Here is a 12,350-nt window from a genome sequence, read left to right as displayed (position 1 = left end):
GTGATGTCACCCCTCTGGCACTAAGCAGTCAGGCACTTCCTTAAATGAGGCAGTAATACATAATGACTCAGAACACGGCACCCAAATCTCTGAACCCACCACTGCCAACTGGGTGCAAAGGAGCTCTCTGTAATCATTACGAGAATTGTTACATGCAGGTTGGCACACAGATCCTATCTAATGCATGGATTCTGTCAGCAATCTACCATCCTTCTTAATACTGATAGATGCAGGGCAAGCTCTGAATCTCATTTACCACTGCAGAAATACCACTCTGGTAGAGTAACCTTGTATGGCAAAGAGCTTTTCTCAGTTAAGAAAAGGAAATTAATTGATTCTTCTGGCATCCAAATCACAAAGCAGCAGAAGGTCTAATTTTTGAAACTCACTGACCATATTATTTTTCAGTTCAGCAAAAGGGCTTGTTAGAGGAGCAAGTTATTACACCGTACCTGAAAATAAACTGTGCTTCTTGAATCATGTCAGCGAATCAGTGTAAACTACTGCATATCACAATATACCATCTCCCTCCTGGGCGCTGCTACCAGCAATGCCACAGCACTGCAAATCCACGCTGGCTAACCAACATCACTCTCACTTCATGCTTACCTGCCCTCCCTTGTTATCTCTGTCTCACCTGCAAGTCTTAATACACCTCAAACGTCCTTTGCTCATCTTCAGCTTTGCTTTACAGCTTACAGAAGGCAGGCTGCTCACAGCAAATGCGTTCATACTCTGTTCCCTCGGCTAGTAGAACCCATGTTTTTAGAACTACTTGCACAGGCTCTAGACAACAGTGGCATGACAAACCCATGAAAGGGAAGCAGAGCACAAACTGAGGGGATGGAGCTGCAGGTCTCTACTCCTAGGACAGAGTGATATGAAGGGCAAGGAGAATTTCCATGCCAAAAACATGAAGTGACACGGTGGCAATAACACAAGGCAGTATTCCACCCAAAATAGTGCTGGTTGCAGAATTTTCTATGTTACTGCAGATCAACATGAGCTACATCAAGATAAGACAAAAATACAAAAGAAATAACTAGCCAGTAAAGCTTCCAAAATGTTTCTTCCAGAATCCTTAGATTACAGAGATCTCAGGGGTCAGTTATAACAACACTAAATTTAAGAACACCTGATGTCTTGGAACGGATACAGCTAGCACCTCACAAAAAACACTGGCAGAGCTGCAGTTTCTCTTGTCACACTCAGACAAGGCAACTGCCTAAACAGATACAATTCTAGCCGCCAAGGATACCATCAGAATCTTCTCTGGATCATTTAGTTGAGCTTTTGCCAGCTCCTGCCAGAAGGTTTTGGGAACAACGATCCCCTCCTTTCTTCAATAACACCGTCCTCCCTCTCTGAAAAGAAAAATCTCTCGCATTTCCGTTTCCATTTGGAGGGCTCCACCTTGGGAGGTTACAATGAGTTCTCTGTAGCTATCTACACAGCGAGTCTCACTGCGTGAAAAAAAAAAATACAAACCAATCATAAAACAATATTTGGGCAAAGCCAATTGAATTTCAAGTCTGTACAAATACAAGAAAAACTTGTATTTTTTGCCCAATACTTGTGCCAAACAAAGCATACACAGACAGCATGTACGTCTCTGAAAGATGTGCATTTGGCTTCTCAACAAACCCTGCCGGAAACTCCCCAGAGATACAGCTTGAGAGCCATTGTACTCCCAGAGAAAGGAAATGAAGAACAACGGGAAGTATTGCAGGACGTTAGCATGGCTGACTCACTACACAGCAAAGTGTCTTGGTATCACAGAATCACAAGGTTGGAAACGACCTGCAAGATCATCTAGTCCAACCACCCTCCCATTCCTATCAGTGCCACAAGCTACTAAACCATCTCTCGTAGCTCCTCATCCAGGCGCCTCTTGAACACTGCCAGGGACGGCGACTCCACCACCTCCCTGGGCAGCCATTCCAGTGCCTGACCACCCTTTGAGAGAAAAAGTTTCTCCTAATATCCAACCTAAACTTCCTCTGGTATAACTTCTTGCCATTTCCTCGGGTCCTACTATTAGCCTGGGAGAAGAGGCCAGACCCTTTTGCACCACAAACTCCCTTCAGGAAGTTGTACAGTGCAATGAGGTCTCCCCTGAGCCTCCTCTTCTCCAGACTGAACAATCCCAGCTCCCTCAGCTGCTTCTCATAAGACTTGTGCTCCAGACCCCTCACAGTTTCGTTGCCCTTCTCTGGACACGTTCCAGGGCCTCAATGTCTTTCTTGTAGTGAGGGGCCCAAAACTGAACACAGTACTCGAGGTGCGGCCTCACCAGTGCTGAGTAGAGGGGGATGATCACCTCCCTGCTCCTGCTGGTCACACTGTTTCTAATGCAGGCCAGGATACCGTTGACCCTCTTGGCCACCTGGGCACACTGTCAGCTCATGTTCAGCCGAGCATCAACCAACACCCCCAGGTCCCTTTCCTCTTCACACTCATCCAACCACTCATCCCCAAGCCTGTAACGCTGCATGGGGTTGTTGTGGCCAAAGTGCAGGACCCAACACTTGGCCTTGTTAAACCTCATCCCATTCACCTCGGCCCAGCGATCCAGCTTATCTAGATCCCTCTGCAGGGCCTTCCTGCCCTCAGGCAGATCGACACCACCTCCCAACTTGGTGTCATCTGCAAACTTACTCAGGGCACACTCAATCCCTTCATCTAAGTCATCAATGACTTAGATGGTATCAGCAAGCAACAACATCTGCAGAAGCCAAGTTGGACCAAGAGATCACAGTGGATTCACAAGACACCTTTTCTTCCTCACCTCATCTGCTCTGCGAAGAAGCCCAGTTACGACCTGGAAGACATGAGAAAGGCTCACCTCTGAGAATTCTGTTTGCAGTGACAGTGGAAAGCCATGAAAAATTATAATATTTATCTCTTGCAAAGATTTAAGAAGCAGCTACTCTTTTTTACTATTGCTTGCATAGGAAAGGAAACACATCCAGCATGCAAACATGGTAGAAACAGCAGAGTTGAGTGCACATGAGTATGTGCTGACATCACAACTGATGCCAGCATAACTGTTTAAACACAGAATACACCAAGACAGCCCTGCACAAAACGCAAGGACAGCACGGCTAAGTGTGCAATTAACAATGACTGATTTTAAGGCAGGAGAAACTTCTAGATGGATTCCAACCACTTTATTTTAAAATCACTGCATTTCATTTAGCCATTGCCTGATGAAGTCAGTAGTTAGCATTCCAGGAAATGCTTTAGTAAAAAACAACCTGCCTTGAAAGAGAGTATTCCCTAGTTCTGTTGGCAGTATGCTCTTGCCATTAATCGTCTTGACAACAGACATTTATTAAATGCATACCATGCTTACAATTGCTCCCATATAAATTTTAAATTATTTGATTCCCATTTAGAAAACGTACGTTCATCCTCAGAAATACAGACAGGCTAGGAATGAGCTCTGAAAATTAAACCACTACAGTTACATTACACAGAAAGAAAAAGTTGGAAACAATTCTCCCCAAATAATTTTCTCATTGTGGAGTAAAATTCTGGAAGGCAGTTATGCTGAACACTCTTGTTCCCATCATCACTTTTAGGCAAATAAAAAACAGTGGAGTTTTCTTACCTTATAAGATTACAACAGTGACTTAATACACAGATGTGGAAATGGACAAATCTCCACTAATGACTACTGTGATATTGTCACCACATTACATACACTCAGTCTTCTCACCCTCAGCCTTGCTACAATTCTCAGCAAACCAGGACAAAGCTGCATCCATACCTCTTGTACTGTGCCATCTCCTCCTGCAATAATGATCAGATCTGTGTTTTCCATCAGTTCCATCAGTTTTTTTGCTTGTCCTTCGTAATCAGTCTGAAGAAACAGAATTTCAAACATGAGAAATCAGGTGATTATTTCTAGGGTGTATATATATGTATTTTTCATATACAATTTATTTACTTGTTGTTTTCACATAAGTACACAGTACGGCATGCTTCTTACACAACATTCTCTTAAACTTCTTTGACTTAAGAAACCAGTCCTCTGCCTAATACAGTGTAAAAAAATAAACACACACACAGCCTAATGAGGCTCTCATTTAGTAGATTTAGAATATCCAGAAATAATCAAATTTGCGGACAGTTTTACATTTAAATAAACCCACAAACAAACCACTCTTGCAGAAAAAAGCCTCTTTAGAGGCCAAAGTGATTGAGTGCATCTCCTGAAGCACGGAATCAGCTATATCAAGGGCTGCTGCCCAACAGCAGGCTAGGAAAGCTGCTAAAAACAGTTTAGCATTAAGGAGTATGCTGGCTTTCTAAACTAGCAAACCGTTTTCTGCAAAGTGAATGCTTTTTGCAAGGACATACCAGCCCCAGCAGTGGCCTAGCTCTGTTTTGATCACATTCCATATCTGAAGTTAAAAAGCATTAATTTTTAATTTTTGCAGAAGATTTTTTTTCCTCTTAAGCTGGGACTATGTGTTTTCAATGATCAAAGAGAGGCATTAATAAAAACAGCATCTTAACACTTAACAGAAGCTTAAGAAAAATATTCCAAGACAGAAATATATATATTGCAGGACACAGTGAGTACTAAACAATCCACAGATCACAGCCACAAAAACCTGCAAAGAGATGGGGATCCCTTCACATTTACTTTTTCTCTTTCCAAAGAAACCCTCACAGCTAAGTTGAGCCATTTACAGCTCAGTGTTCTGCTTCCATGAATTATCTGGGGATACACTGAGAAATTTTTAGGGTGAAAACACAAAATTATTTTTAATTAACTTGAAGAATTCCACTGCACATCAAAGCTCCTTGCTTCTGAATTCTGCAAGTTGAAGCAGAACTGACAATTTCAGCAGCAACAGGCATGCACCACTAACCAGCAGTCAAGTATTGAGAGATTTTTCTCTCAAACATGAATTATAGAAGGGCTGCTTTAGACAGTCAGGCATGTACATGTACTGCTTTAGCTGAAAATTTACAACTCAGTACACAGTTTGCAAATTAACTGTGAATTAAAAGGATTAAATACCTTCTTAAAATCTCAGTAATTATTTCCTCCCAGCAGATGCCTACAAGACAACTGAGAATTTCAAATACATCCAAAATTGGACTTCAATTCCTCAAAAGAAAGCAAAGCAGACGCTACATTTCTATTTGCAGAACCTATCAGCTCTTACCGTAACGATATTTACATCCAAGCCAGACAGGTGCAAAATCGGAGCAGCATTTTTCTCAAAAAGGTTCCTGGCTTTGCTAGAAGAAAACAACAAAGGAAAAGCAGACATCAGTCGGGTGGCAAAAGAAAAAAAAAAAACAAAAACAAAAGAAAAGTAATTACTGAATAACAAGAAAAGTAGTTAAAAACAGAGCACACAGTTTACGTTATCAGGCACACAACCTCCTATCTGAGATGTCAGCTTCTTGTTGCAGTTTTAATACATGCAGGAGGTTGTCTGGCTTTCTCCAAAATTAGTTTTAAAAGTCAAAACAAGATCTCCAGAGAGAAAGATGCTAAAAAAAAAACCCAAAAAACAAGTAATAACATGCAGAGCAGCAGGCTTTAAAAGCACAAAAAAAAAATCCTATTAAGTTTTTTACAAAGATGCTTTTTTTAAAATAATACTTACTTTTATTTATTACTAAATAAATGCAGAAGCAAAATTGTCTCTGGCCTCCTTCTGATACAGGATTTGTGCATGTTAATGCTTTTAACTCCATAGTAAAAGAATTATCTGTTAACTATAAATTACTTAGAAGTAGAAATATGAGACATTTAAATGTAAAGTTGGAGGCTTTAATTTATTAACACAAGGCATTTTTTGTCATAAGGGTTTTGTGTAAAGGCACACAAGTCCAAGCACTTCCACATCAGATATATCATTCCTATGGTGTCTGTACTGAACCCTTCAGAGATGCAGCTCAGAAGTTGAGCTGATGAGCAGAAGCAGACACACATCATATTCCAGATATTTTTTTTACTAATGAGTATGCAAAAGCAGCAGCTGACCTCTTCCAGGAGTCTTGCTCTGAATCCATATTTAGCCTCCCAGTTTGTGGGCACATCCCTTTCAAGGACGTGTTCCTACAGAAGTCAGATCACTGAGGATAACCTCAACTCTAAAAGAAATCAAGGTCAACATCCTATGGTTTTTGAGGTAAACATGTCACATACAAAGGGATGTAGAGGAATGAAAAAGACTCAAATCCAGGATAAAGTATCTGGAAATCATTCTTTCAATTCGAGCATCTAATTCTATTTGCCATCCCAACATCTTCAGTGATAAATACTTTGGCGTAGTTACACAGCAGCAGCTTGGCATCAGAGGGGGACATAAATGAGCTCAAAAATTGGCCAGCTTTTGTAGTGAATGGCAATTAGATATATAGAAAGGAGAGGGGGGGGGGGGGAGGGGGAATTTTACCCTTTGCAAGCTGCTGGATTGAGGAAAACTGTCGCTTTCTTCAAAGGCATACTGGAAGGAATCAGTTCGTTGCCAAAAACCTAAACAAGAGAAAAAGATCACAGTTCAGTGTAAGAACGATGGTAAGGGAGTTCAAATTAATCCATCTCCACAAATATCAACAGGCTTTCAAGCCTCACAACATTCAAATTGCTTCCATTTTCAGTCACTGTACAGGTCTCCCATTCAAACATCAGAACTCTTGGCAACAGATAATGCCAGCATCACAAGAAATATACACTTGTTTTAAGATCCATCCACCATTTCCTTTTCGTCAGCTTCTAGCTTTCTGTCACGGGAAGGAAGACCCATGATACTACATCTCTCCGTAACAATCACCAAATTCCTCTTCAACTTTTCATCCCATACTGAATAGATGCCTTGACTTTAAATTCTTTGAGAGCTACTTCACACAGCTTCTTGTGCACTTCAGCCGTTCATACTCATCTCCATGGTTTTCCAGCACGAGGGGCAGGAAAAGGCAAAGCCCCAACATTACTCCCCTCTCTGCAAGAGCCCTCTCGGCTCACCTCAAGGCATCCCCACTACCACAAGATCAAACTGGTTCTGAGCCCGGCGGTGCCGACGTGTTCAGCAACACCAACCAGAAGACTCAGAAGCAAAGCAGGAACAAAAGACTGCTGTGCTGAACACAAGAGTCAACTGTCCCTGCTTTCTTCTCCTTTAAAGCTTTATCCCCTGTCAGGAATTTTTATGAAGGTGGACATGGTGCACAAAACACTGTAGATTTGAGCGATCATCAGCTGCTTGAAGTTGAAAGGACTTTCCCTCACCAGCTTTGTTCAGGAAGCCTCATCTGGAAGGAGCTGGCCATGCCATGGAAACATTCAAACTTCTTCAAGGAAGTTGCTGTGAGCAAAGTTATGGTCAAAGAAATGGCACCAAACCAGCTGTTCTGTAGTTTTACCAAAAAAAAAAAAAAAAGGCAAAAAAATGATTCTGTGTTTTACCACTGTTGTTAGAGGGGCAGGATTGGGAAAGATATGACACATCACAGCTGTTAGAAAGGATTATTTACTTGGGAGAGCACGAGGTGATGCATTTGCTTGCTCTAAACAATCTAAACGTGCTCATAAAAATGTACGAGTATTGGCATGACCATTTCTTTATGTAACAGATGGGGATATTGATGTTACATGCGGGAGCATTTCCAAAACAAATTCTGATTTTTAAGACAGGAAATAAAAAAATAATAAGGCAACATTCTTTAAGTTTTGCGGTCAACTTAAGGACATTAAAAATGATCACTGAATGGATAAGAAAGTATAATTTCAGAAAGGCAATACCCTTTCCAGCTCCTTGTTAAATGTACAAATCCAAGCACTGCGTTTCTGGACTTCTAGGAAGAAACTCACTACTGTGATTATGAAAAACCCCATTCTGTGAGGCTTAACAACGCTTTATGAATGTAAACAGAGATGTGATATGCCTTTGCAAGAAACTATCCCCACTTGACTGACTAACCAGTTTGCCACCTAAGCAGGACCTATTTAATATACACCCAGAGCTCAGTAACATCAGCCAGAGCCCACATTTGTGAAGTCCATAGTCAGGTGACACTGGTTTATTCAAGAGAAGGACGTGTAAAAGGTTTTTCAGCGTTGTAAATGAGTTCTCTATTGTGGAATCCTTCTATCATCATCTGCCAACCCCAAGGCTGTCATCACAAAGTCATCTCTAAATTCAGACGTGTGTGATGGAGTTTTTGCAGGAAGTATTGCTGTAGGGGATTCTTTAGCAGGAAGGTGGGTTATCACCAATGTGCTGCTGTACTAGGCTTGAAAGCTCAAAAAAACAAAAAAATAACAGGGAAAACTCCCTGCTTTACCCTGACTAGTCTTGTTATGAAGTGAGTCTGGCTCTATTTTGCCCAGCACTTACACAGTGCTGTAAGAGCAAACAGCATTTTTCAAACAATTACAGATTGCTGCTATTCCAAAGAACAAATCGGACATTTAATGCCTCGCTGCTACGTTGCTGCGTTCTCAAGCAGCATTTGGCACTGACACTTCGGTGAGAATGGAAATTACAGTGAGAATTGATTACTAAGCTTTCTGGTTCACTCCTTTCTAACACAGGAGTCTTCTGCAGGATATTTTCCCAAGTTTTGCCCCCAGCAATTGTAGGAAGCTCTATTGACAGTATTGCACTTTTGTTTACAAGAATAAGCCATAATGGAACAGATCCCATCGCTTAATGGCTGGAATTAACAAACAGTAAAGTTACAATTTCCACAACAGAACCACCTTCTCGTGTCAGTCCTTCCTTAGCAGTTATGACAACATGCACACTTAGGTCTTGAAATTTCTCCTCATGCATCACTCCATCAATACCTTTCTTTTTATAATGCCAGGAATTGGTCAGCATGCGTCAAACACTGAGGCAAAAACTGCTATTTTTGGCAATATAAAAACAACTTCTGTCACCGTGAGATCTCTGCAGTGAAAATTAATATAGAAAACATAAAAATGAAGAACAACAGATAGTCTGAGCTGAAATTGCATTTCACTGTGAAGGTATGATTTATGGAAGTAATATTTTTTTGCTTTTTATTTATCATTATATTTTTCATTATACATTACTTTTTTTTTTTTTTTCTCCATTATCATTCTAGAAGACTTGAATTCCCTTACATCTGTTTTGGCAAAACAGTTCCACAGTTCAGATCAGGTTCCTGTGAACATCTTTCCCTCAACATCTGGCAGCCCCAAATTGGGATTATTCAATGCACTGCAGCTATGAAGCAGGGTAACCTCAAGCAGAGCTCTTTAATGAGAAAAATGCTTTTTATCATTCTCCTTCGGCCCCAGTACATAGCAGTGATGGCAGCAGTATCACACCCTAACATACTGGCACGGAAAAGTGAGTTTGAAATTAACTCCTAGGAAGTAGAAAGACTCCTAAAATCTATACCATACCACCAAGGCAATCAGAGCCATCAGCACAGCATCTCTGATACAGGCATGGAGGAATTCAGTTTGCAGCAATGGAGGTACGGGTAGCTGGAGCAGTGGCTGAAACCTCACACCCCAAGGAGGGCACTGTGCCACCCATTGCAACAGCAGAGCCAGGGCACGGCGGGTACGGAGCCCCAGCTTCGGGCTGCAGGCCTGCCCGCCCTTTGGCACTGGAGCAAGGGAACACAGATGGCAGCATTACAAGGCTTGTCACGTAGAGAGGGCCTGCTGGGAACATCTCAGGAGCCCTGCACAACCAAGATAAGAGGGGGATTTTAATCTAATTTTATCACTTTAAACGGTATTACCTGGGCTTCTAGGCACGCGGCTCTCCGTAGCAGGTTATCGCTATTAGATAAGACAGAACAGAGAGTGGACATTAGGTTGAGTAAGTTTAAGACAATTTGCTCTTTTTCAAGATAAAGGTGTGTACCCTTTTCACACATGCTCTGACAGCTCTAAAATAAAAATACGGATTCTTTAAGGCCTGTTTAACACGCTTAAGGATAAAACGCACCCTTTTAAGCACATTCTGCATGCGCACACAAACACCCTTTCTACAGGAAACAGAAAACAAAGACCAGTGTGCTGAGATTACATAAGCCATGAGACACTGTAGCACTGTGATTTATTTTTGAATTGGTACATAACTGTACTCCAGATCCAAGCTGCTTTTCCTTCAAAAATAAAAGTTAATACTGCTTGTTATTTATACTGAAGGTACTTACCATTCTGGGACGAGAGAAAGGATTCAGAGTTGACTTTATGCATAACTTCTATAGACTTAAATCTTTGTGCATTACAGCTACGAACTCTCCCTCCCTCAGTCTGTAAGCTGACCACATTAATGCAGGGCCTACCATGTACCCAGGTCTGAGCATGGACTAAGGCCAGAGAGGTGAAATAACCCAATATACCTCAGTGAAACTTCAAAATAAAGAAGAAATAACAGTATTAGATATGCCAGTGACAGTCATGTCAGAAAGAGACTCCAGACTCTGATCTGTATGCTTGCGACACGAGCAAAGTGGAAGACAGTATGCTGGTGGTAAGCAAATTGGAAGTAGAGCTACTTAGTGTGCAGCACACTTCAGTTCTTCTCCAAACCAAAAAAATGCCCCATTGGGCTTCAGAGACAGAAAAATGAGTCCTATTCTGTAGCACCCAGCTTCATCTGTCCTCTGGCTACAAGACATTCCCCTCTCTGTGCTAAAACCAATGATCCATCAGCTCTCCCTCAGCAGTATCTGACAAGACAGTGTATTATTGTCTCAAAAATCACAAGTACAAAAAAAAAAAGTTACAGTCAGCATAGTGCATGCTACACCCATTAAAAAGATCCAAGGCAAGCCATGAAAACCATTTGACTACAGAAGCAGCACATTCCTACCACAAACTGTTTTCATTGGGCCAAATTCTGCAGTGGGAATGGCAGAAGAGTAGGCAAAGCCTTGATCAGAATGATGGACCACAGCAAGAGTATGACCTGTACAATGTCACAAGCTTATGCTATTTACCAAAGGAACCAGGTAAGCTATTGGCACTGACAACACTTACAGGTGATGCAGTGTCATAAAGGGAGAAGTAGGGTGACTTTAGGTGAGATATAAAGCTCTGAGAAAATAGCTCTACAGAAAAAAAGAAAAAGAAAGACACAGATTTATTGTTAGTAATAATAAAAATACCACTGGAGAACTCATTCTGGAAAAAGAAAATATGTAAATAACAGCTCACCAAGATAACAAGTAACTGGAATGTCTAAAAAACTCCTCAGAGGCATAAGCATGTTTTTAACTGTCATAAAACCAAAGCAGTAAGCCATTTGTATTAAGTACCCAAAATACAACCTAGAGGAGCAGCGCTTGTGTTTGATTGCAACAATATGAGGAAAGAGCATCAGTTAAAATAACTCTGCCTGGAAAGGTTTGTGTACAGGGCTAAACTGAAGTACCACAGCTAATTCCAGTTCCATCAAGGCAGGCTACGCCCACACTGCCCTGTCTGGAACAAAGACCAGAAGAACCATTTGTTGATCAGAAACTCGGGGATGAATTGACGTTCCTCTCCAGCAGAACAGCACACACAGTCCCACGCCATCCCCACCACATTCACAGGTTGAATGTATTTTAAAGCTATCTAATGATGCCAGGCAACAGGAAGATGCTTATATCCTTAACTTGTGTCAGTGCTTTGCTATCTTCACTTCTAAGAGGAAAAAGAAGCACAAGTACACCCACACACAGTTGTATCTGTGAGTACACAGGCCTCCTTCTGCATCACAGCTGTACACAGGGACTGGTGGTCACCAATGTCATCCTGAATGTCTCCTGCCAGAAGAGCACAGATGTGCACAACGTAGTCTGTCTGCTCCCTGGCTGAGGCTGCACCCCCTGGGCAAGTGCCCAGCTTTTGGTAGCTTCCAAAACAGCACCCTCTTTGCTCGATATCAGCATTTACTCTCACCTTGGCTTCTGAAAGCCAGGAAAGACAAACCTTGGTTTGCATCAGCTTCACCCAGGACACAGAATTTACACTCCATGTTCTTGATGAAGATTTGATGAAATAAAGTCATCCACTCAGGAAGATACATGGAAAGGTGACAAAGTGAGTTATCAGCTGGCAACCACACAGAGACCAACACTGAAATTACAGATAACAACAGCACTCAGATGGCTAGCAAGCAGACAAAGGCCCAGATGCTTTGCCAGCATTTTCTATGGAGAATGTCAATATTTCAGTGTATACAGAGTTAAGCAGAGCATCTGAGGAGTCCACCGCCTCAGCACCATACAGCAGTCCCCAACCTAACAAGGTGATGACCACTCACCCAGTGGAACCACTGCAACATTCTGCCCAAGTTGCACACTCAGTCAAGCTGGCATCCATCATGCAAGAGACAAAATTG

General features: G+C 41.7%; 1 protein-coding gene across 2 annotated transcripts in view; it reads right to left on the bottom strand.

Annotated features, from left to right (window-relative positions):
• The window catches only part of AGK (acylglycerol kinase), a 32,168-nt gene that overhangs the window by 16,601 nt on the left and 3,217 nt on the right, over window positions 1-12,350 (bottom strand). The window contains exons 2-6 of one of the 2 annotated variants that reach the window (XM_042837980.1): window positions 9,754-9,793; window positions 6,429-6,508; window positions 5,184-5,259; window positions 3,773-3,865; window positions 2,789-2,821 (exon numbers count right to left, since the gene is read on the bottom strand). In XM_042837980.1, the coding sequence (XP_042693914.1) occupies window positions 2,789-2,821; window positions 3,773-3,865; window positions 5,184-5,259; window positions 6,429-6,508; window positions 9,754-9,793 (322 nt within the window). Of the gene's footprint in view, window positions 1-2,788; window positions 2,822-3,772; window positions 3,866-5,183; window positions 5,260-6,428; window positions 6,509-7,261; window positions 7,340-9,753; window positions 9,794-12,350 lie in introns of those variants that run through there. The other variant, XM_042837981.1, reaches the window with a different exon arrangement.

This window comes from Centrocercus urophasianus, unplaced genomic scaffold (genome assembly GCF_019232065.1).
Source record: "Centrocercus urophasianus isolate 14NV4802_14NV808 unplaced genomic scaffold, USGS_Curo_1.0 seq_73, whole genome shotgun sequence".
Classification (NCBI taxonomy): Eukaryota; Metazoa; Chordata; class Aves; order Galliformes; family Phasianidae; genus Centrocercus; species Centrocercus urophasianus.
This window is presented reverse-complemented; position numbering and strand designations above follow the sequence as displayed.